General features: G+C 35.1%; 1 protein-coding gene across 3 annotated transcripts in view; it reads right to left on the bottom strand.

The window, feature by feature from the left end:
- LOC125918683 (coiled-coil domain-containing protein 7-like) overlaps positions 1-27425 on the bottom strand; it is a 140508-nt gene that overhangs the window by 57210 nt on the left and 55873 nt on the right. For all 3 annotated transcript variants that reach the window (XM_049624803.1, XM_049624801.1, XM_049624802.1), the window contains 4 exons: positions 23689-23855; positions 21817-21878; positions 20688-20744; positions 7580-7655 (listed from right to left, as the gene is read on the bottom strand). In XM_049624803.1, the coding sequence (XP_049480760.1) occupies positions 7580-7655; positions 20688-20744; positions 21817-21878; positions 23689-23855 (362 nt within the window). The remainder of the gene's footprint in view (positions 1-7579; positions 7656-20687; positions 20745-21816; positions 21879-23688; positions 23856-27425) is intronic.

Genomic DNA, 27425 nt, shown 5'->3' with positions numbered 1-27425 from the left:
ATAGGTTTTCCATCTCTCAGGTATAAACCTAGGAACAGAATTGCTGGGTCATATATTGACATTGTATTTAACATTTTAAGGAACTGACAAACTGGTTTCCATAGCAGACACACCACTTCAATTCCCACCAGCAACGTATAAGGGTCCCAATTTCTCTAAATCCTTGCCAACAATTGTTATTGTCATCTTTTTTTATTACAGCCATCCTAATCGATGTGAAGTGGTATATCATTGTAATTTTTATTTGAAATTCCCTAAAGGCTAATGATGTTCAGCATCACTTCATGTGCTTATCGGCCATTAGTATATCTTGCTTCAGAAAATGTCTTTTCAGATTATTTGTCCATTTTTAAATTGTGTTATTTATCTTCTTATTATGCAGGTATAAGAATTATTTATATACTCTGGATACAAGTTCCTTATCAAATATATGATTTGTGAATAGTTTTCACATTCTAGGTGTTGTCTTTTCATATGCTTAATGTATCATTTGCAGTACAAAGGTTTTTAATTTTATGAAAGTCAACTTATCTATTTTCTTCTCTTTTGTTGGTTGTACTTTTGGTGTCCTATTTAAAAAACCATTACATTACTCAACATCACAAAGATTTATTCCTGTGTTTCTTCTAAAAGGCTCTTTTGCATATAGATATCCAGTTGCCCAAGTACCAATTATTAAAAAGACTATCCTTTCCACAAATGATATATCCAATAAAGGATTAATATTCAAAATATATAAAGAACTTATACAAGTCAACACCCAAAAATATATAATCTGATTTTAAAATGGGCAAAGTACATGAATGACATTTTTCCAAAGACATAAGCATAGAAAACTGACACATGAAAAGATGTTCAACATCACTAATCATCAGGGAAATGGAAATCAAAACCACGATTAGATATCACCTCACATCTGTTAGAATGGCTAAAATCAAAAACACAAGAAATAACAAGTGCTGATGAGGATGTAGAGAAAAAAAAAAAAAACCCTTGTGTACTTTGGGTGGAATGCAAGCTGATGTAGCCACTGTGGAAAACAGTACGGAGATTCCTCAAAAAATTAAAAATAGAGCTATCTTACAATCCAGTAATTACACTACTGGGTATTTAACCAAAGAATACACAAATACTAATTTGAATAGTAGATGCACCCCTATATTTATTCCAGCATTATTTACAATAGCCAAACTATGGAAGTAGCAAAGTCTCCATCAATAGATAATTTGATAAAGAAGACATTTGTATATGTACATATACACACATACAGTGGATTATTCAGCCATATAAAGAATGAAATCCTGCCATTTGCAACAACATGGATCTAGAAGGTACAGTGTTAAGTGAAAGTCAAAGACAGATACCATATGATTTTACTCATGTGGAATTTAAGAAACAAAATAAACAAAGGGAAAAAAAGAGAAAGAAACAAACCAAGAAACAAACCCCTAAATATAGAGAATAAACTGGCGGTTACCAGAGAGGAGGTGGGTGGGTAAATGGCTGAAATAAAGGGGATTAAGAGTACCCCGAGTAATGTATAGAATTACTGAATCATCATATTGTACACCTGAAATATAACACTGTATTTTTATTATACTTGAATAAAAAATTAAAATTAAAATATTTTTAAAAGACTATTAAAAAATTAATTGACCATAAATGTAAGGGTTTATTTCTGGACATTCAAGTTTATTCCATTGATGTATGTAGGTATAACTTTATGCCAATACCACATTGTCTTGATTACTACAGCCCTGTATTAAGTTTTAAAATTAGTTAAATGTGAATCCTTCAACTTTGTTCTTCTTAAGATTTCTTTGGCTCTTCTGGATTCCTTGTATTTCCACATGAATTTTAGGATCAGCTTGTCAGTTCATGCAATAAGAAAGCTGGCATTTTGAAAGAGATTGCATTGAATCTCTAGATCAGTTTGGGGAACACTACCATTTTAAGATTATTAAGTCTAACAGTCCATGAAAATGGAATGTCTATCCATTTAACTAGGTCTTCTTTAAGTTCTTTCAATGATGTTTTGTAGTTTTCAGTGCACAAGTCTTACACTTCTTTTGTTAAATTCATTCTTGTTGTCTTTGGTGGTATTTTAAATGGATTTTTTTTTAATTTCACTTTTGGAATGTTCATCATTAGTGTATTAGATTCCTGGGGCTGCTGTAACAAAGTATCACAATCTGGGTAACTTAAAACTACAAATATTTTATGCTCTCACAGTTCTGGAGACTACAAATCTAAAATTCAGTTGTTAGGGCCATGCTCCTTCTAGAACCTCTAGAGGAGAATCCTTGTTTGCCTCTTTCAGCTCCTAGTAGTGCCTGGTATTCTCCGGATTGTAGTAGCACAAATCCAATCTCTGCCTCCATAACTTCTTCCCTCTTTCTATATTGTCTTCTCCAATTATTACAAGGATACCAGTCATATTGGATTAAGGGCCCATCCTACTCCAGTATGACCTCATCTTAACTAATTACATCTACAATGACCCTATTTAAAAATAAGTTCAGGGGCACCCTGGTGGCTCAGTCAGTTGAGCGTCCTACTCTTGGTTTCAGCTCAGGTCATGATCTCACAGTTGGTGAGTTTCAGCTCCACATCAGGTTCTGTGCTGATAGTGTGGAGCCTGCTTGGGATTCTCTCTCTCCCTCTCTCTGGCCCTCCCCTGCTAACTCTCTCTGTCTCTCTCTCAAAACTAAATAAACTTAAAAAATTAATTAATTAGTTAATTAATTAATTCAATATGAGGTGCTGGGAGTTAGAGCTTCAACATAATTTTGGCGGGGGGAGCAATTCAACCCATAACAGTTAGTATATAGAAATACAATTGATTTTTATTTATGAATCTGGTGTAATGCAAAAGATGAATTCATTTGTTTCTTCAAATCGTTTTTAGCAGATCCCTTAAGATTTTCTATACACAAGATCATGACATCTACAAAAAGAAGTAGTTTTACTTCTTCCTTCCCAATATGAACACCTTTCACTCCTTGTCTTCTCTAATTGCCCTGGATAGAACTTGTACTACAATGATGAATAGATATGGTGAGATGTCTTGTCTTGTTCCTGATCTTAGAATTTATTAAGTCCTTCACCATTAAGTATAGTGTTAGCTATGGGTTTTGGTAGTAGTTAGCCTAGATCAGATTAAGGAAGCACTCTTCTGTTCCTAGTTTGTGAAGTATTCCTATCATGAAATGCTTGGATTTTGTCAAATGCTTTTACTTTGTCTAGTAAGCTGATCATGTGATCTTTTTTCTCCTTCATTCAATCAGTATTGGGTATTACATTAATTGATATTTGCATTTAAAACCAACTTTACAAAAAAAAAAAAAAAACAACTTTACATTCCTGGGATAAATTCTACTTGCTTGTAGTATGTAATCCATTTTATATAATACTGGATTCAATTTGCTAGTGTTTTGCTGAGAATTTTGGCATTCATATTCACAACATATTGGTCTACAGTTTTCTTTTCTTGTGATAGTATTGTCTGTTACAATAATACTCTAGTAATTAGAATATAATAACATTCTTGTCTCACAAAATAAGTTAAGTGTTAACTCCTCTTCTACTTTTTAGAAAAGCTTGTGAAGGGATGGTATTAATTCTTCTTTAAATATTTGCTAGTATTCACCACTGAAGCCCTTTGGCTTGAGCATTTCTTGGTGGAAACTAAATTAAGTACTAATTAATTCTTTTCGATTGTTAAAGTTCCATTCAGATTTTCAAGTTCTTCTTGAATCAATTTAGTTTGTATCCTTCTAGAAATTTGTCCATATCATGTAAGTTATTTAATTTGTTGTCATACAGTTGTTTATAGTATTCTCATATAATCCTTTTATCATAGATTATTGGGCCATACTCCTACTAACAAAAATTGGAATTCTATTTTTTTGCTATTGCCACAAGCATATGATAAGTTCCTTTTTACATATGTCTCCTTGAACATATTCCTTTATCTAAGATAGATTTAAAACTCTATTTTTTAAGTAAATTTTGCTAAATTGTCCTGGAAAATGGGCAATTCCTATTGTACTGATTTTTTAAAAGTATTCATTGTACTACATCTCCATCAAGATTTGTTATAGGAAAATGTTTACTTGTTGTTAAACCAATGGCAAAAAAAATACATCACTGCTGTTTTGCTTTGTATTTCATTAATCACAAGTCAGACTGAGTATCCCCTAAAACATTTATTGGCCACTTTGTTTTGTTTCTTCCTTAAATTATCTATAAGCTTTGCCTACTTTTTTTAAGTTTATTTATTTTGAGAGAAAGAGAGAGACACCAGGAGTGGGGGAGGGGCAGAGACACAGGGAGAGAGAGAAAATCCCAAGCAAGTTCCACACCATCAACACAGAGTCCAATGTGGGGCTCTAACCCATGAAACCATGAGCAGAAACCAGAGTCCAAGGCTTAACCGACTGAGCCACCCCAGGTGCCCCTGCTTTGCCTATTTTTTAGGGTTTTTTGCCTTTTTTAAGAATTATATATTCCTATTATCACTCCACTCTATTGTACATGCACAAATATTTTCTCACAGTTCACTGCTTATCTTTTAACTTTGATTCCTTTGAATAAGATGTTTTTAATTTTGATAGAGTAAAATGCCTTACCTATATGTACGGTTTTGTTTTCTTACATTTAGGGCTGTAATCAACATTAGATTCAGTTTTTTGAAGGTGTGAAGAAAAAAGCTGTCATTATGTTTTGGCCAAATGGATACTTTTACCTTGCCAGTGCCCTGCCTGGACACTATGACTCCTCCTCCTTTGATATAATTACAACTACCTGTGATACATGTACGGGGCTACAGCTTGAAAAGCAAGACAGTCTACTACCCTTACTTCTGACCCCTATGTCTCATTAGAAAGAAAACCTCATGATGGATTTCTTAATGGGCCTATTTGCCTTCAGGACCACACATGATCCTGGCGATGGGCAATGTTCTCACCAATGTTGACATCCGCAACACTGGACACCAGCTCTCAGCACTCTGTTCACCAAAGAGGTATTATGCCTTCACAAACCGTCCTATTATCCAATCTCTAATTGGAATCCCAATTTTTCCCATAATTGAAGAAAGAACTTTTCAAGGTCCACTGGGTCTATGCTTGCTTTTCCACTTCCCAATATCCACAGACCAACACCTAGATAGTGAAGTGACCAGACCCTGAAGAATAAGTCTATTAGCTTCCCAAAATACCAGGATAATTGCCCTGTCATGCTAGTGTATAATTCACACACAATAATGAAATACACTCCTTTTTCCTATGTTATCCTATATTAACATGCTCATCACTGAGCATCTCAGTAGCCCCCGCCTCCGTTTTCTGGGAACTACCAGAATCAATATACCCCTCTGAATCAATATAATTTCTGAGAGAGGTCATAGGACCATAAGTCTTTAACTACAGTTGATTGGTCAGTTCAGAAATAGGAACCTGTCTCCAAGTTGCACCAATGGTTTTCTCACCTAGGACTTTTAGATTTGGAAAATCCAAATACTATCTTTCAGAGTGACTGAAAGACTAAACCTTAGGAATTGCCAGCAATCATGGATTCCCACCTATAGGCAAAAAATAAACAAAAAAGAAAATAGAAAGAAAGAAGAGATCTGCACTAGAAGAAAATGAAGCTCATGTAAAGAGGAAAAAACAGTATCTTCAAAGTGTTCAAGTTCTGGTTTATAACTGTTTCTGAGATTGAGCCATAGTGCTGTTGTGAGGTTCAGTAAGTCTTTTGCTCGGACTAATCTGAGTTGGGATTTTGTCCCAAGCACTCAGTCACATGGTAGAAGTTCAACAGAGAATGTTCTAAAAGTTTTAGTATAGTTTTAGCTTTAATGACCTCAGAAATATAAATGCTACAGACTTACAAAAAAATTAAACCTTTGAAAGTTTAATTATTTCCATTTCTTTAATATACTTAGTTTTGTGAACTTTGAACAATAAATTAATTTGTTGCAGTCCCTCTGAATATGGAAAATGCTGACCTAAACAAAAAACTTTAACTGAAAAAAAAGTTTAATTATTATTCAGAATTTTTAAATAAGTGTGAAAGAAACATATATAATCAAATTTCAAAATGTTTTTTGAACAATTGTATCATTATAGTTCTGAAGTTATTAAAGTTTAAAACTATGCTAAGACTTTTGCCACACCCTATATTTAACAGAATTTTCAAGGATGTGACTGTAACAAGTTGTTAAAGGAAGCATTTACAGAGATCCTAAGCTCCCAGTAATAGTAATAGGTGAGGCAGATGACCATTTGCACTTAAAAAAGTTGGCAGCCAAGAAAGTGCACTAAAACCTTTCACTGATATAGACAATATAAAAGGGTTAGGAAAGAAGATTTAGAAAGGGTATTTCTCTGCAGGTAGCTATTGGGTGTCTTGAGCCATATCCAAACCCTCTTTGAGAGGAGAATATGCTTGCCCTGATCTCAAGCCTAGTGAGAGGCACTATAAGAAGAATGCTTAGAAAATTTGGTATGTATTATCTGTAATTATGGCAAAAGAAGGCAGTGACAGTCAAGTAAGACTTTTCCTATATACATTACCTTTATTTCCTCCCTTCCCAAATACATGGAGAACAGAAACTGTAATTAGTCAGAAAGGAGGTAATGAAAAAGAAAAGCTAATCATAACCCCCAGGAGGCACCAGCTGGGATACTGGGTGAGGGGAAAGGGAGAAAAGTCTTAACTTTGAATAAAAATTAAAATATTGACTGTAATACTTGACATAGAATTTTAATTTCCCAATTTGTACAGTGTTTCTAAATTAAATTTAAATTAATTATTAGTTAAAAGTGATCAAAAAAGTCGTGGTCCTACCTCAGTTTTTGTCCAGGAGCAGGAGGAAAATGAGCCCCAATTAGCAAATATAAATGAACCCAAAGTGTCCAAATAAAAATTTCTTTGTGATTTCATTCTACAAGACATGCTTTTTCAACATACCAATTTTGTAACTAATATAATCTTAGCCACCTGAAAGAACTATAGGTAATCCACAGTGACTATTTCTGGTTCCTCATATACGTGAAATCATGTAACTTTGCCTTCTTGTGACTGGGTTATTTTACTAAGTATAATGTCCTCAAGGTTCATTCATGTTGTACCATATGTCAGAATTTCTTTCTTTTTAAGACTAAAAAATATCCCATTGTATGTATATATCACATTTTATTTATCTATTTACCTGTTGGACACTTGGGTTGCTTCCACCCTTTACTATTGTAAATAATGCTACAGTAAACATGGGTGTATAAATATCTTTGAGACCCTGATTTCAATTTTGCAGGGCATATATCTAGAAATGAAATTACTGGATCATAGGGTAATTGTACTTTAATTTTTTTTTTAGAAACTGACACACTGTTTTCTATTGTGGCTATACAATTTGAAATTCTACATGATTATAATTAAAAATTTTTAAATTATACATATCATAAAAATTTATATAAGAACACCAAACTTTTTTTAATAATCTTGTTTCCAATTTTTTAAAATAAATGTATACTCATTTTCATAATTAGGAAAAGGAGTTATTTTAAAAGCTTACCTCTCCAACATATGTGACTGTTTTTCAAACATTTTCAACATGACATTCAATCGGTTAGTCAGTGAACAAGCAGTTTCTATTGTGAAAAAAAGGGAAAACATGCAAAGGTATTACAAATGGCCGAATTTATACCTCTACGCTGATATAACTCACTGCTATATGTGTGAGAACTAGACAAACATGAAGACACAGCAAAGTCACATGTGTATCCAAAGAACAAAATGCTTACGATAAAAATAGTTTCCATTTTATTAAATACCCAATATGTCACTTTGCTACTTTACATTCTTTTAATCTTCAAAATAACCAAAAAAGAAGATATTCTTACCATTTTCAAATAAATAAATTGAGCCTCAGAGAGGTTAAAGCTATGATCAAAACTATGCATCTATTAAGTGACAAAATTGGATTGAGGTCAATGTGTGTGTGAACTCCTTATAACATTGCATAGAAGAGGACTCTAAGATTCTAAGAAAAAACTGCTTTGGATGATGCTGCTAAATCAATAAGGTCTATGGGAAGACCCTAACAAGCCTGTTAAGTTTTCCACCTGAATCAAATAACTCAAAAGTTTAACTAAAACGCTACTTAAAAAGAAACCAGCATAATGAGAATCCATATAATCAATGAACTCTCAGGGTAATAACACAAGATTCTTCAATCTTGTGACAAAAAGCATATGAGAGAGGACAGTCCCTTCATTAAGTTTGCTGCTAGATAAACCAAACATAAAATAAATATACACGGATAATGTTAAATAATATGGAAGCATTCCACAGTCCTAAGTATCAGTTATATTTATTTCTATTCCACACATCAAAATAGTGGTATAGAGAAATATAATAAATGTTTAGGAGCTGAGAAGAGAAAGGAGAAGGACAGAAATCAGCTGAGTCTTAAGGAAGGGACAGACCTTAATTAGTAGGAAGACAAGCAAACATCAGAAGTAAAGATAGGAAAAGTAGAAATGTGCAACATATATCATGGGAACCAACTAAGTCAAATATACAAAGAAAACAAGTAAATCAGAAACTGCTTTAGGAGGATCAATACTCCTTAAATATTCAAAGGGTATACTGAAAGAAGTTAACTTTTGAAGAATCAAATTTAGAATTTTTTCTAGGCAAGGGAGAATAACATAAAATGTTTCCATAAAATATTACACCATATCACCTTTTTTAACTTTATTTATTTGAGAGAGACAGATAGCGTGCAAGCAGGGGAAGAGCAGAGAGAAAGGGAGAGAGAATCACAAGCAGGCTCCACACTGTCAGCACAGAGCTCGACACGGGACTGAAACCCATGAACTGTGAGATCATGACCTGAGCCAAAATCAAGAGTTGGATGCTCAACCGACTGAGCCACCCAGGTGCCCCTACCATATGACTTTTTAAGGTTAATTTGCTAATAGCATAGGGTGTGATGTAAAATTATGCCCTGGATATGGTAAAGGATTATAAAGAACACAAACTGTTATTTCCATCGCACTTCACAAGAGGGAGAATAGGCCCTGCTATGGGCCAATATTCATCTGTTCAAACTCTAATCTCCAATATGATGAGACTTGGAGGTGGGGCCTCTGAGAGGTAATTAAATCAGTAGGCATATGAGATATAAGAGGCAACAGAGTCTGCTTACTTTCTCTACTTTTCCATCATTTGAGGATACAGCAAGAAAAGAGCCATCTGCAAACCAGGAAGAAGGCTTTCACCAGAACTCAACCATACTGGAACACTGATCTCAGACTTCTCAGCCTTCAGAATCGTGAGAAATAAATTTCTGTTGTTTATGCCACTCAATCTGTGGTATTTTGTTAGAGCAGTCCAAACTAAGACAGGCCCCCATCTGTGACTCTACTAATTTCTACCCAGGAATTTCTACCCAGTATCATAGAATCTACGGATGGTAATAGTATGTTTCCATTACCAGGTGGAATAGCTTGAGTAATCAACCAATTGTTATTCTTCAAGTTCTTATTATGAATAATTTGAAAACCAAAAAAAAAAAAAAAATCAGGAAACCCATTTCTTTTATTTTTTAGTTTTTTTTATTGTTAATAATAATAATCTCTACACCCAACGTGGGGCTTAGACTCACAACCCCAAGATCAGGAGTTGCATGCTCTACTGACTGAGCCAGCCAGTCACCTCCATTTCTAAGTCTTACTGACATGTTCCAGTGAAGATCCTCTTCCTGAGAAGAGTACCCTGGTTAACAAGGTGGCCTGTGAGGTAAGCTTGAGGTAGTTAAAATGGTAACAGGAGATTTAGCTGCATATTGTGGAGGAAGGGGGACCCCTTTTATCTCTTTTATAAAAGCTGTTGTATCTTATTAATGAATTGATAAAAATTATTAATATTTAATGCATATCACTTATCAATGGATAGTTTTTTTCCTCTTTGGATGAGTTCTAAGAGATAGCATCTAGGATTCATGTACATAGATGGATTATAAAAATGGGGTAAAATATAAATTAAAATGCTTTTATCTTGTATACCCTTAAATCTCAAGGAAAATGTCTCTAAGAGTTTATGTAAAGCTATTCTTTTTAAATGCTATTCTATTTTTTAAAGTTTTTAAAAATATTTATTTTTAAAAAAGTTTTTCTATTTAAAAGCCATTGTTATGAATGGACCATAATTCATTTAGCCAGTCCTAAAAATGCATGTTGTTTCCATGTTTATGTTTATACAAATATGCTAACAGGAGTTACTCCCTATAGAAACAGAAATATAGGAATTACCTATATGAACATCTATGGGAGAATTATAAATTAATACATAACCATAAAATAGAATGCTATAGTGCTGGTAGGAAAGCAAACTGGTGCAGCCACTGTAGAAAACAGTATAGAGCTTCCTCAAAAAGTTAAAATAGATCTACCCTATGACCTAGCAATTGCACTACTATGTATTTATCCAAAGGATACAAAAATTCTGATTTAAGGGGCACATGCACCCCAATGTTTATAGCAGCACTATTGGCAATAGACAAAGTATGGAAAGAACCTAAATGTCCATCAACTGATGAATGGATAAAGAAATTGTGGTTTATATACACAATGGAGTACTGCTTGGCCATGAGAAGAATGAAATATGGCCTTTTGTAGCAACGTGGATGGAACTGGAGACTGTTATGCTAAGTGAAATAAGTCATACAGAGAAAGACAGATACCATATGTTTTCACTCCTATGTGGATCCTGAGAAACTTAACAGAAGACCATGGGGGAGGGGAAGGAAAAAAAAAGAGAGGTTAGAGAGGGAGGGAACCAAAACATAAGAGACTCTTAAAAACCGAGAACAAACTGAGGGTTGATGGGGGGTGGGAGGGAGGGGGGGTGGGTGATGGGTATTGAGGAGGGCACCTGTTGGGATGAGCACTGGGTGTTGTATGGAAATCAATTTGACAATAAATTTCATATTTAAAAAAAAAGAAATTAATCCCCTTAGTATTATTTTATATTTTATAATCATGCTTACTGAATCATACATAAAAATATATTTACATTTTAATGAATAATTACAAAGCAAGCATCCACCAAACCACCACTCAAGATCAACAACTGGATACCTGGGATTGCCAATATCCTAGAAGCTCTTTATGTGTCCCTCCCTATTCACAACCCTTTCCTTCAACTTACTATCCTATTTTTTTTTCTCATCTTTATATCTTTTCTATATTTTTTAATATCCTTAACCAACATATTTTCCCAGATTTTAATTTATAACAAATGAAAGCACTCCCTGTGTTTATGACTTGCTTCTTTCAATCAATATCACATTTCAAAAGTTAATGGTATTCTGAGTAGCTATTTTAAAATTTTTCATTATGGTAAGATTTTCCACTCCACAAATAAACCACAATTTGTTTATCCACCCTACTCTACAAATATTTAGGATCTTCAATTTGGGGGCTGTTACAAAAAAAAAAAACTTGGTATGAAAATTCTTTCACATGTATCAAATGGCAGAGTAGGAGACCCAGCTTCCATGCTTCCACAAAGATCAACCATTAAAAAGTTTTCCACGAATGAAAACAACTCAGGGAGAGTTCCAGAGTCCACTTAAAAAACTTTAGCCACACACTGAAACAAAAAAACTTGAGAAAAATTAACTGCTTTAAAATGAGAGGAATAAAAGCTTCTTTTTGCCTACATCATCCTATCCCCCAAGCCATCATTACTTAGCACCAAACTGGGATTTCCCAGATAGAAAGAATTCCCCTGGCGTGTAAAAAGAGAGTTGGGTTAGCATTTCCTCCACTCCATAAAGGATCTGCTTAGGTTTCACCCCACCCAGAGACAGATAAAGCTGGGACATATAAATACAGCTAGGAACAGGGAAAAAGAGCAGGTCCTACCAATATAAGCACACAGATGTGAGTGACTGTAGTTCCGTGACCTGCTCCACAGATGACCACAGCAGCTTTCATGACTGAAGAAACCAATGGCCAGCACAGCCACTGAGAACACCCCGCAAATTTCACTGGATTTTGTCCCACAGGTATTTGCAATGGCTAATGTCTCCCCCCAGTCCCCACCACACACACCTACTACCACCACCACTGGAGCCCAAGAACCACACAAGCAGCAAACCTAAGACTGTGTGGCTATGGGAGTGCAAAATACCAGCCTAGATCCCCGTGGCCAACATCCACCACCATACGCTCATTCAGGGCTAGCCCCTCCATTCGTACATCTGCATGCTTCCAACTCAACCCATCACCAGCCTCTACTGCCATGCACATGCCCAGAGGGAGACTATGCAGTCATAGAAGAACACTGCCAATAGCCAAATCTTCGCAGCTGTTTGCAGGCCTCTGTAGAGGAGGCTCTGTCTTCTGTCACTGTCCTGCACCACTGCATTCACCTGTAGCTATTTATCTATTTATCCACAGACCCCTAGCCAACTATTTATCCACAGACCCCTAGCCTATTACCAGCCTCCACTGCTGTATGGCTATAAAAAACCCAGAAGCCATAGTAGTGCACACAGACAGTCAGGTTCCCCAAGCTATCTGTGTGCCCACAACTGGCTTAGCCCTGGATGTCTTCCCTGGCCTCCACTGCTACCTATGTTTTTACAACTGGCCACTGCCACTACACACACACCTGCTGAGGCCCTTGGCCAAGACTGTGTATACCACCAGCTCTGGCCAAATCACTGATTGCTCTGGTTCCTTGCAGTTGACCCTAGAAACAATGTTAAGGACCTCAAGAGCCTCTGAAGTCTCTGCAGACCCCTGTAATATTTGCCAAAGACCATGAAATTGTTGATGCTGTGGGCTGAAATGGCTTGAGCTGGCAAATCGCAATACTTGAGACCTGGTTCTGCCACATGCCCCCTCATTTGCCCCACACCATTAGACATGGGTCATGACACTCTTCAGCATCCCCCCACCTGCAGTTGAAGATCTTTCCTTACTGAATTCAGTCCATGAAGTCTAAAACAGCTAACTGCTTCTTCAAATGTGTAGACAACTGTGCAAGAATACAGGAACCACAAAGAATCAGGAAAACATGACTCCACCAAAGGAATATAGTAAATCCCCAGTAATTGGCCCCAAATAAATAAAGATATAGGACTTGACCAACAAAGAACTCAAAATAATTTTTCTGAAGATGCTCATAGAGCTACAAGAGAACACATATAAGCAATTTCATGATATAGATAAAATAATACAAGAGAAAAATGAGACAGTCAACAAACATATAAGTCATTTAAAAAATAGAAATTTTGGAGTTGAAAAATATCGTGAAATAAATAAACAAGAAAAAGTGGGACTACATCAAACTAAAAAGTTCCTGCACAGCAAAGGAAAACATCAACAAAATGAAAAGGCATGCTATAGAAAGGGAAAAATGTTTGCAAACCATATATCTGGTAAGAAGTTAATATCCAAAATATGTTTTTTTAATCCAATAAAAAATGGACAGAATACCTGGATGGACATTTTTCCAAAGGCATACAAATGGTAACAGGTACTTGAAAATGTGCTCAACAATATTAATGTAATGTAAATCATCAGGGAAATGTAAATCAAAACAACAGTAAGATATCATCTCACACCTGTCAGAATGTCTATTATCTAAAAGACAAGAGGTAACAGTTGTTGGTGAGGTGTGCAGAAAAAGAACACTGTGTACTGTTGGTGGGAATGTGAACTGGCATAGCCACAATGGAAGACAGTATGGAGGTCCCTCAAAAAATTAAAAATAGAACTACTGTATGATCTAGCCATCCTACTTCTAGGTATATATCCAAATAAAATGAAATCACTGTCTCAAAGAGACATCTGCTCTCCCACACCCACTGCAGCATTACTTACAATAGCCAACACATGGAAACAATCTAGAAGTCCATAGACAGATGAATGAATGAAGAAAATGTGAGGGGTGTGTGTGTGTGTGTGTACATACACATATACATTCAATGGAAGATTATTCAGCCATAAAAAGGGAAATTATGCCCTTTGTGACAACACAGATGGACCCTGAGGACATTATGCTAACTGAAATAATTCAGAAAGAGAAAAACAAATACTATATGATCTCTCTTACATGTGGAATATAAAATATTGAAAAAGAAACAGAATAGAATGGTGGTTTCCAGGAGCTGTGGCATGGGGGAAATGGGGAGATGTTGGTCAAAGGGTACACACTTTCAGTTATAATATGAATAAGTTCTGAGAATCAAATATACAACATGCTGACAGGAGTTAATACTGTATTGTATACTTGAAAGCTGCAATGAGAGTAGAGTTTTAATGTTCTCACCAAAACAACATCAACAACAAAATGGTAATTATAAGAGATACAGGATAAATAAACTACCCATATTGCAGTAAGCATTTTGCAATATATGTGTATCAAATCATTTTGATTACCTTAAACTTATACAATGTTATATGCAATTATATATCAATAAGGCTATGAAAAAAGAGTCTAAGGGTATGCACATCTGCAACTTAATTAAAGAAAAGCTACTTTGGGGCGCCTGGGTGGCTCAGTCGGTTAAGCGTCCGACTTCGCTCAGGTCACGATCTCACGGTATGTGAGTTCGAGCCCCGCATTGGGCTCTGTGCTGACGGCTCAGAGCCTGGACCCTGTTTCGGATTCTGTGTCTCCCTCTCTCTCTGACCCTCCCCCGTTCATGCTCTGTCTCTCTCTGTCTCAAAAATAAATAAATGTTAAAAAAAAAAAAAAGCTACTTTTCAAAGTTATGTGTATGAAGAGTTCCTGTTGGTATATACCCTTGTTAACACATGACATTGTTACACTTTTTAATTTTTGACAATTTGAGAGGTATGAAACAGTTTCCCATGGTGGTTAGTTTGCAATTCCTTGATTATTCGGTCTTAGATATCTGGATTTATTATTTGGTTAAATTCCTACTTATCCAAAAGATAATTGTCATTTTTTTCTGGATTTATAACAATTCCTTATGTCTTCTGTATGCTAATCATTTAACAGTTTCAGGTAATCAAAATCTCTTTTTCCACTATGATTTATTTCAAATTTTCCTGATGGTATCTCTTGACAAACAGAAATTTTTAATTTTAACATAGTCAATTTTATCAAATTTATCCCTTATGACTGGTACTTTTATGTCTAGTATTAAAAGCCATTCTCTTACCACACAGTAATGAGGATATTCTTGTAAATAATCCAAGAAAATATGTAAACTTTTGCCTTTCATATGTAGGTGTTTAATGACATGGAGTTAATTTTCGAATATGCTATGAGGGAGTGCTCCAACTTTATTTTCCCCATATACATATCAATTATCATAATACCACTTATTGAAAATCCCATGTTTTCTCAACTTATCTGTAATGCCACCTTTGTTACATATCACATACCTAAATGCATTATGTCTGATTTGGGGCTTCAATGCTATTCAGTTGGCTTACTTGTCTTTCTTTCCCTATCTTAACTATTACAGATATATAATAAGTCTTCCAACTTGGAAAAATATTTTTCTAATTTCATTTTCACTAGTATCCAAAAAAATGAAGCTCCTACAGATAAATTTAATGAAACACTACAAGAACTTTTCTCTAAAAACTATAAAACATTGCAAAAAACCAAGACCTAAAAATGGAAATATAAACTATTTTCATGTAATGTAAATATTGAGTTAAAAAACCAAACATTCAATTTTGAATTTGGTTTTGTTTATGTTGTGAGAAAGTGGTCCAGTTTCATTCTTTGTGTGTTGCTGTCCAGTTTTCCCAACACCACTTGTTGAAGAGAATTTTTTTTCCATTGGATATTCTTTCTTGCTTTGTTGAAGATCAGTTGACCATATAGTTGTGGACTCATTTCTGGGTTTTCTATTCTGTTCCACTGACCTAGTTTTGTGCCAGTACCATACTGCCTTGATCACTATAGCTTTCTAATATAACTTGAAGCCTAGAATTGTGACGCCTCCAGCTTTGCTTTTCTTTTTCAAGATTAGCTATTCAAGCTCTTTTGTGGTTCCATACAAATATATTCATCTGTTAAGTTTCTTAAATTCCACATATAAGTGAAATCATATGGTATCCATCTTTCTCTGACTTATTTCCCTTAGCATAATACCCACCAGTTCCATCGACGTTGTTGAAAATGGCAAGATTTCATTCTTTTTCATCACTGAGTAGTATTCCATTGTGTATATATACCACATCTTCTTAATCCATTCATCAGTTGATAAACATTTGGGCTCTTTCCATACTTTGGCTATTGTTGACAGAGCTGCTATAAACATTGGGGTGCACGTGCCCCTATGAATCAGCACTCCTATATCCTTTGGATAAATTCCTAGTAGTGCAATTGCTGGGTCATAAGGTAGTTAGTTCTATTTTTAATTTTTTGAGTAACCTCTACTCTGTTTTCCAGAGCAGCTGCACCAGTTTGCATTCCCACCAACAGTGCAAGAGCGTTCTCCTTTCTCCACATCCTTGCCAACACCTGTTTCTTGCATTTTTTATTTTAGCCACTCTGACTGGTGTGAGGACAGAACTAGAGTATATTATGCTAAGTGAAATAAGTCAGGCAGAGAAAGACAATTTTTATGATTTCATATTTGGAATTTAACACAACAGATGAACACAGGGAAAGGGAAGGAAAAACAAGACAAAAACAGAGGGAGGAAAACCATAGGAGACTCTTAAATACAGAGAACAAACTGAGGGTTTTTGGAGAGGAGATGGGTGGGGAACAGGCTAAACAAGTAATGGGTATAAAGGAGGGCACTTGTTGGTATGAGCACTGGGTGTTATACGTAAGTGATGAAACACTGGGTTCTACTCCTGAAACCAACACTACACTGTATGTTAACTTGAATTTATTTTTTTTAATATGAAATTTATTATCAAATTGGTTTCCATATAACACCCAGTGCTCATCCCAGCAGGTGCCCTCCTCAATGCCCATCACCCACTTTCCCCTCCCTCCCACCCCCCATCAACCCTCAGTTTATTCTGTTTTTAAGAGTCTCTTATGGTTTTGCTCCCTCCCGCTCTAACTTTTTTTTCCCTTCCCCTCCCCCATGGTCTTCTGTTAAGTTTCTCAGGACCCACATAAGAGTGAAATTAACTTGAATTTAAATAAATTAATTTTAGGGGTGCCTGGGTGGCTCAGTCAGTTCAGTGTCCAACTTGAGCTCTGGTCATGATCTTGCAGTTTCATGAGTTTGAGCCCTGCTTTGGGCTCTGCACTGATAGTGTGGAGCCTGCTTGGGATTCTCTCTCTCTCCCTCTCTCTCTGCCCCTCCACTAGTCACACTGTCTCTGTATCTCTCAAAATAAATAAATAAACTTTAATAAATAAATGTTTAAAATTAGTAAAAGATCTGAACAAATGCCTCACCAAAGATGGCAAAAAAAAGTATGAAAAAAATCTCAACATCAGATATTACAAATTAGAGCAATGAGACACCACTAAAAACTTTTAGAATGGCTAAAATCCAAAATTCTGATAACACCAAATGTTGACAAAGATATAGGGCAATAGGAATTCTTATTCTCATTGCTGGTGGGGATACAAAATGATACAGTCCCTTTGCAAGATGGTTTACCAGTTTCTTAAAAAACTAAACATACATTTACTATATGATCCAGCAATTGCACTCCTTGGTATTCACCCCAATGAGATGAAAAACATGTACACACACACACACAAAATAATCTTTTAGCAGCTTTTCTTTAATTGCAAAAACTTAGAAGCAACCAAGTTGTCCTTCAGTAGATGAATGGATTAAACAAACTATGGTACATCCATATAATGGATTATTATTCATTAATAAAAATAAATCAACTATAAAACCACAAAAATCATTAAGAAGGAAATTTAAATGCATACTGCTAAGTAAAAGAAAGACTGTATGAGTCCAAATATATGACATACTTGGAAGGGCAATACTACAGAGACATCAAAAAGATTAATGATTGCCAAGGACTCAGGTAGATGGAGGGAGAAATAAATAGGTAGAACATGTGATGCAAGGCAGTGAAACCTGTCTGTATGATATTGTAATGGTGAATACATGACATTATACATTTGTCAAAACCTATAGAACTCTATAGCACAAAGAGTGAACCCAATGTAAGCTTGGAATTTAATTAATAATATTGTATTAGGGGCGCCTGAGTGGCTCAGTCGGTTAGGCGGCCGACTTCGGCTCAGGTCATGATCTCATGGTCCGTGAGTTCGAGCCCTGCGTCAGGCTCTGTGCTGACGGCTCAGAGCCTGGAGCCTGTTTCGGATTCTGTGTCTCCCTCTCTCTGACCCTCCCCTGTTCATGCTCTGTCTCTCCCTGTCTCAAAAATAAATAAAAATGTTAAAAAAAAATTTAAAAAAAATAATAATATTGTATTAATATTGTATTGTATTGTATTGTATTGTATTGTATTGGTTCATCAATTTTAACAAATGTAGCACACTAATGAAAAATGTTAATAAAACTGTGCAGAGAGTAGGCAGCAGAGAATGGGTATATGGGAACTCTGTACTTTCTGCTCAAGTTTTCCATAAACCTAAAACTGCTATAAAGAAATAAATTTCATTAATTATGAAATGAAGCAATATCAAAGTTAAATAGTATAAACACAGAGTGGAATACAAAGATAACTTTTGCCTTGTTGATTAGGCTATGATATCAAATTTAGAGAATGGGAAGAGAATAAAGTTTGGCCAGAGAATATGAAAAGGGTACACTTAGCAGAAAAAGAGAGCATATACAAGTAAAACTGAATAATACTGAGAGAAAGCATATTTATACTAAAGGAGCCCAGGGACTGAGGCAGCTGTCATGGAAAAAGATAGCTCATAGATACACAGAACATGTATGTGTGTTGAACATGTATATATGTATGTTGAATGGGGGGTGGAGGTGGAATGGGAAAACTGGGTGAAAGAGGTCAAAAGGTACAAACTTCCAGTTATGAAATAAGTAAGTTATGGGATGTAATGTACAGATGGTGTCTATAGTTAGTAATACTGTATTGCATATTTGAAAGTTGCTAAGAGAGTAGATCTTGAAAGTTCTCATCACAAGAACAAAAAATTCTTGTAATCTAACTAGATTTATTGTGATGATCATCTTGCAAATTATACAAATATCACACACTTGAAGCTAATGTAATGTATGTCAATTATACCTCAATTAAATAAATGAATGAAGAGACAGAGACAGACAAAAGGAGAACATTTTTAAGTAATCAGTAACACTTCTATTATATTTAATTCTTTTGGTTTTGTGGTTAGAGGATGTGTTCCAATCAGCCTATATGTGGGCATAGAGACTTCTGTTTTTGTCCATGAAGGAGCATCAGGGACTAGAATTATTCTTGGGGGAAAATATGTAAAACAGCAATATTCAGACATTGGAAAACAAGCAGAAGGAAAAGAAAGGAACAGAGCCCTTTGATAACCCCATCTTACTTCCTGAAGTTTCCAGGCCACAGCATAAGGAAGGGGGACCCAGAGTCTACTGCTCTCCTGGGGTTCAGAGACAAAGTTTAGATTTTTGGAAGCCCAAAGCAGCTAGAATTCACAGGACACAGTATTAGAGACAGCTGCACAGATTCAGAAAGACAGCCCTAGAGATGTGCAGAGAGTTTTCCTGGATGTAAAAAGAAACTTTCACTACCCACTCCAAAGCTCTAGATAGCTTTCTACTCATGTAGTCAGTCAGGACTTTTGGATCAAAGGTCTCTACAGAATTTGGGAGCACTGTAGAATCAAGCTGTAGAATTAATCACTGTTGAATTAAAGCCTTTGGTTTAAATACGGCAACACTAGGGTTTAAAGCCGAAGTGGAAAGAGAACAGGATTCCTGTCAACCTTTTCTACGCAAGTTTTATTTTCTAACTTATAATATAAATTGTACTCTACAGCATATATTACATCATTGTTTCAAAATTCTTTCTAGTATCTTGACATAAGCAAGGTAATTTCTCCTTTCTGTTGAAAAGTAGTCAGAAGTTCAACAGAGCAGTTCTAGCAGCTCTTTATATTCATGAAGCAATTGGTACTCAGCTGTTATCAAAGAATTAGTGCATATGAGATGATCTATAATTCACAGAAACAAAATCTACAAATGACCTTTTAAGTTTATTGCTGTTCCATCTCAAAGGCTTGGCACGCCTGAAACATTTCAGCAGCATACTCTAATCACAACCAAAACTCCTCCATCCCTTGGGGTGCCTGGGTGGCTCAGTCGGTTAAGTGCTTGACTTCGGTTCAGGTCATGATCTCAAGGTTCATGAGTTTGAGCCCTGTGTCTGACTCTGTGCTGACAGCTCAGAGCCTGGAGCCTGCTTTGGATTCTGTGTCTCCCTCTCTCTGCCCTTCCCCTGCTAATGCTCTTTCTCTCAAAAATAAATAAACATTAAAAAAATTGTTTTTAAATCCTCTGTCCTCAAAAATGAGTCTATTTTTTGTAGCATGTAGCCTTAATTAGGAATTTCAATACTTGCTTGATAGTTCAACTGTATGGCTCCAAACTCCAGGGACTCTATGTTATTACTTTAATAATAACTTTAAATTATAGAAAACTATAGAAATTAATGCACTTGACAGAAGTTGTTAACACAATAATGTTTAAATGAGTGGAAACTTACGTGGATCAGTTGCAGAAACATCTATAAATTCTTTAGTTGGGTGGGTTTTTATGAATTCTGAAATAACAGTAAATTTGTCATATGTTTAATATATCAATTATACATATTGAGTTTAAAGAAAACTCTAAAAAAAACAATAGAGCTCCCAACAGTGGAAAGCCTCCCAATCAGGCACCAAATGGTAATATCTGAATGAATGTATATAACAATTGAGTATTATAAACTCATCATTTTCTCAACAACACTTGTTCCTCTTACATTCTTTTAATTAATGTTACCATGATTTAATCTCCCTTCCTTTCATATCTAATCACCAAGTTTTCCCAATTTTACCAGTAAATTTTCTCAAATCTACCCCTATTCTTGTTTATTTATGCTCTCATATAAGAACTTATCACACATCTAAAACACAGCAATAACTTTCCTTCCCTATACCTAGTCCCCAAATATAGCTTCTACAATGTGGCCGGAATAATCTGTCTACAATTAAATCCAACAATGTCACTTTCTTACAAAAAGTCTTCAGTGATTCCCTAGCATATACGAGGAAAAAAAAAAAGTTCCCTAGCACAGCATCCAATCCCTCTGACTAGGCTCTCTCTTATCTTATCCCTACCTTCTAGCTTCAAATTCTAATACCATTCCACTTGCAATTCCCTATTCATGCTCTTTGCTCATACTAGGTCTTCTTCGTAAAAAACCAGATATCTCCCTTCTTCATTTGACTAGATCCTATTATGTAAAGGATCCTTTGTCCTTTACAGTTGCATAAAATCTTTCCAACTCCCTCAGGTTGAACAAACTGGCTCTCTGTGGATTCACTGAAAATTACACATAACCTTTATCATGCATTCTCATGTATTACACTATATTAAAATGATACATAATGTGCTTGTGTCCTTACTACATTGTGTATTTTATGGTGGTAACAACCAAGGTTTATTCGTTTTGTACAACTCCCAGAATCTGAAACATAATAACTTTTATTGAAAATATCAAACTCACTATTGAATATATCTTTAAATTTACTATTATATAATTTTATGGATATAAATTTTTAAACTAAGTCTCAAATGTTAATGTAATATAGAAAAACTTATAATGCTAAACATGTATAAAATATTATCACCTTCAATTATCTGCTGTATGGTTTCATAACTTTGCAATGCTCCTGGTAAATTTTCACTATGCCTGTTTAAATTTCAATAAATACAACATGTATTTATTATCAAAGAATAAGAGTTTAAATTACACTTAATAAATAGAATATATGCTCTAGATATTATACAGTTTGTAAAATAAAATTTAACATATTTTTTAACTTTTATTCACAGACAGTAAGGTAAATTAATTAGTACCAAGCAAATAAGTATAAAAGTCACATTATGTAATTCTAAAAATTCTATGTATTCCATGAATATAATTATGTATATCAACAACAATCTTAATAAAAATAGCAAAAGTAAATTGAATAAAAATAGGATATTTCTTTTAATGGTGAAATTGTTAAGAGCACAAGTTCTAGAGACAAGCTGCTTGGCTAAAAACTTGTCTTTCCCACTTACTAATTATATGACCTTGGGTAAGTTATTTAATGCCTCTGACTTTTAGTTTCTTCATCTATTAAAATTGGGATATTAGAGTACATATCTCAGAAAGTAGTGCTCTTCAGATAACTGTTTCCACGCTGTATGTCCACAGGCTGTTTGCCCTGCCTTTTTGCCAAGAGCAACCCCAGTGCCCTCTGATTTCACTCATATGTAGAATTTAAGAAACAAAACAGGGGCCCCTGGGTGACTCAGTCAGTTAAGAGTCTGACTTTTGATTTCAGCTCAGTTCATGATCTCCCAGTTGGTAAGACTGAGCCCCACATCAGACTCCCCACTGACATCATGGAGCCCCTTGGGATCCTCTCTCCTCTGCCCCTACCCCACTCACACTCTCTCTCAAAATAAACTTTAAAAAAAAGAAACAAAGAAATGGGAAAAAGGGGGGGAAGCTAGAAAGACAAATTAAAAAGCAGACTTTTAATTACAGAGAACAAACTGATGGTTGTAAGAGGGGAAGTGAGAGGAGGGATGGGTAAAATAGGTGATGGGGATTAAGGAGTGCATCTGTCATGATAAGCACCAGCATGGAACTGCTAAATCACTATTTTGTACACCTGAAACTAATATAATGATGTATGTTAACTATACTGGAATTAAAATTAAAAATAAAATAACAAAATAACAAAAGTTGAATATGTCAGACATCTAATGTATAGCATGCTGTTTACAGTTAACAATATTAATGTATACTTCATATTTGCTAAGAGTGAATCTTAAAGTGTTTTCACCACACACAAAAAAAGTAACTATGTGAGGTGGGAAAAAAAAGTCCTAAAAGGTATTCCATGATAATAATTTAGTCATCTATTAAATTCAAGACAGATAAACCTCAAATATCAAAAGTCAGATAATAGGAGTATCATTGTAATCAATCATTTGAATCTTTCTCCCATCTGTCAAAAAAAAAAGGCTTTCCACAACTAGAAAGTAGAGAATTTTTCTTTAGAACATATCCCTGTCCCTATGAAATTTTTAATGATGCTGTTCATAAATAACTTTATCTTAGTTTCCTATTTACTATAGAAGCTACATAATCAAACTGAGAGAATATTTTAAAAGCCAGATATTTAAGCCAGCCATTCCAACAGAACTTTCTAGCAACAGCCACATGTGGCTACTAAGCATTTGAAATATGGGTAGTATGACTGCAGAATTGACTTTTTAATTAAATTGAACTGAATTTCAATTTTAGTAGCTAGATGTGACTAGTGACTACTGATTTGCCGGTGCCACTTCAAACTGTCAAAAATTTCAAATAGGAGCAAGCTGAGTAGACTATTTGATATGATTTAGAAATTACATACAGCACAATATCTGAACCATTACATTTGTTACTACTTTATACCCACTCTTATTGTTTTGAATTCTATTAACTCTTATATTTTACTTACTTGGGTTTAGACAACAAGGCTTTCAAGGAGTATAAAGACTCTTGTTTAAGACGATTTTTCAGTTCTTCTAGTTTTTGCACCTGCTTTACTACTTGTGCAAGGCTTAAAGTGACTGTTTTTTCAGGTGCTGGAAACTCTGTTTCTAAAAAATTTTGATCTTTACTTATCTAAAACATAAAATTAGCCAGTTACTTAGGAAATACCATTTTGCAACTATATCTCAAAGAAATTTCATCATTTTATTTACAAGTTAAATAATTTTTATATTTTATCTATAACTACAATGAAATAATAATATTTTATAAATATAATTTAAGAGTAATTATCTAGCAACGGAATTATAGCTAAGTGTTGACTTTTACATGTCAAAACTCAAATCCTTAATATATGAGAATTTTAAGCAAGTTCAATAACAATTGTAGCAGAATAATTAACGGTAATTCAAAATATTTACAAGAGAATTCTAAAGTAATTGATTTCCCAAAATCCTTTTTAAGAATACTCTTACCCGTGATAAATATGGAAATACAGTAATTTGCTCTCAAAACCAATACTTTCTACTATTAACTCCCAGAAGTTAATATATAAGTCTATGAAACTGGCATTCTTCCATCTGTATGTGGAAAACTGAGACCCATTTGGATGTCTCAAGACTTTTTGAACAGACCAAGCTACAGAATAACGAGCAATCAGGAGAATCAGTAGGATCCATAGAATAAGATGAGAAACCATAACTGGTATTCTAGACAATAAGTCTATTTAAAGAAAGTTCATCAAGATGAATGCCCCCCCATCCAAAAAAACAAAACAAACAAAAACAAAAAATAAAAAAAATGAAAGAAATATCAAACAGCTAACATGTGGAGACATAAGCAATCAGAGTAGCAATGGAGGTAAAAAAAAAAAATTCAGAATAGCAGAGATCCACCCACATATATACCTCTGACCCTTATGATGTGAGGGGAAGCTAAAAAGAAAAAAAAAAAAAGTAGTAGTAGTCAAGGCATAGTCCTAAAACCTAGCAAAGAGAAATTCTAGCAATGGGAATTTAAAAGAGACATTTTAGTAATGGCTACTTGAAATGGAATTAGGATATAACAGCAAGAAGTAAACACTGGGCAATGTTCTGGAAGTCTGAAACTGGGGGATACAGGACAACCGGAAGAGATGTATGGAAACTCTATGGACAAAGGCACGATCCCAAAGAGAGGACATAATTTGGTATATAAGATACATTGCCAAATCATAAATGGAATCTAAAACCATCATAAATGGATCTAAAAAGTGATGTAGCAATCAGCCACAGTTACAATTTATTAACTCTCATCTAAAAATTCATTCTTACTATGAAAAATTATATGCCAACAAACTGGACAACCCGGAAAATGGACAAAGTCCTAGACATCCGCACACTGCCAAAACTCAAACAGGAAGAAAGAAAATCTGAACAGACCCATAACCAGTAAAGAAATTGAATCGGTTATCAAAAATCTCCCAATAAATAAGAGTCCTGAGCCAGATGGCTTCCCAGGGGAATTCTACCAGACATTTAAAGCAGAGTTAATACCTATCCTTTTCAAGCTGTTCCAAAAAATTGAAACAGAAGGAAAGCTTCCGGACTCATTCTATGAAGCCAGCATTACCTTGATTCCCAAACTAGACAGAGACCCCACAAAAAAGGAGAATTACAGGCCAATATCTCTGATGAAAATGGATGTAAAATTCTCAACAAGACACTAGCAAATTGCATTCAACAGTATATTAAAAAGAATTATTCACCAGGAGCAAGTGGGATTCATTCCTGGGCTACAGGGCTGGTTCAGTATTTTCAAATCAATCAATGTGATACATCACATTAATAGAAGAAAGGATAAGAACGATATGATCCTGTCAATAGATGCAGAAAAAACATTGGACAAAATACAGCATCCTTTCTTTATAAAAACCCCCAAAAGGTTGGGATAGAAGGAACATACCTTAACATCATAAAAGCCATATATGAAAAGCCCACAGTTAATATCATCCTCAATGGGGAAAAATTGAGAGCTTTCTCCTTGAGGTCAGGAAAATGACAGGGATGTCCACTCTCACCAATGTTGGGTTTTTTTTTTTAATTTTTTTTTTTTACATTTATTTATTTTTTGAGAGACATAGAGAGAGCACAAGTTGGGGAGGGGCAGAGAGAGAAGGAGACACAGAATCTGAAGCAGGCTCCAGACTCTGAGCTGTCAGCACAGAGCCTGACACAGGGCTTGAACTCACAAACCATGAGGTCATGACCTGAGCTGAAGTCAGACGCTTAACCAACTGAGCCACCCAGGCGCCCCTCACCAATGTTGCTTAACATAGTGTTGGAAGTCCTGGCTACAACAGACAACAAAATGAAATAAAAGGCATCCAAATTGGCAAAGAAGAAGTCAACCTTTCACTTTTTGCAGATGACATGATACTCTACATGGAAAACCCAAAAGACTCCACCAAAAAGCTGCTAGAACTGGTACGTGAATTCAGCAAACTTGCAGGATATAAAATCAATGTACAGAAATCGGTCTCATTTCTATACGCCAATAATGAAGCATTGGAAAGAGAAATAAAGAAACTGATCTATTTACAATTGCACCAGGAACCATAAAATACCTGGGAATAAACCTAACCAAAGAAGTAAAGGATCTGTACTATGAAAATTAAGGAACACTTGTGAAAGAAATTGAAGACACAAAGAAATGGAAAAATATTCCCTGCTCATGGATTGCAAGAACAAACATTGTTAAAGTGTCCATACTACCCAGAGCAATTTACACATTCAATACACAATCAAAATAGCACCAGCATTCTTTTCAGAGCTAGAACAATCCTAAAATTTGTATGCAACCAGAAAAGACCCTGAAAAGCCAAAGTAATGTTGAAAAAGAAAAACATAGGGGGAGGCATCACAATCCAAGACCTTAGCCTGTACTACAAAGCTGTAGTCATCAAGACAGTATGGTATTGGCACAAAAACAGACACATAGACCAATAGAATACAACAGAAAACCCAGAACTGGACCCAAAAATGTATGGCCAACTAATCTTCGACAAAGCAGGAAAGGGTATCCAATGGAAAAAAGATAGTCTCTTTAGCAAGATTCTGAGAGAACTGGACAGCAACATGCAGAAGGATGAAACTGGAACATTCTCTTCCACAACACACAAAAATAAATTCAAATGGATGAAAGACCTAAACGTGAGACAGGAAATCATCAAAACCCCTACAGGAGAAAACAGGCAACAACCTCTTTGACCACGGCCACAGCAACATCTTATTTGACATGTCTCTGAGGGCAAGGGAAATAAAAGCAAAAATGAACTATTGGTATCTCATCAATAAAAAAAAAAAAAAGCTTCTGCACAGCAAAGGAAAGAATCAACAAAACTAAAAGGCAACCAGTGGAATGGGAGAAGATATTTGCAAATGACACATCAGATAAAGGGTTAGTATCCAAAATCTTTAAAGAATTTACCAAACTCAACATCCAAAAACAAATAATCCAGTGAAGAAGGATGAAACTTATTCCAGGGAAGAAGACATGAATAGACACTTTCTGAAGAAGACTTCCAGATGGCTAGCAGACACATGAAAAGATGTCCAACATCACTAATAATCAGGGAAATATATATCAAAACTACACCAGTCAGAGTGGCTAAAATTAACAACTCAGGAAACAACACATGTTGGCAAGAATGTGAAGAAATGGGAA

Source organism: Panthera uncia, chromosome B4 (assembly GCF_023721935.1).
Source record: "Panthera uncia isolate 11264 chromosome B4, Puncia_PCG_1.0, whole genome shotgun sequence".
NCBI lineage: Eukaryota > Metazoa > Chordata > Mammalia > Carnivora > Felidae > Panthera > Panthera uncia.
The sequence above is the reverse complement of the archived record's forward strand: the minus strand, read 5'-3'. Positions and strand labels throughout refer to the sequence as shown.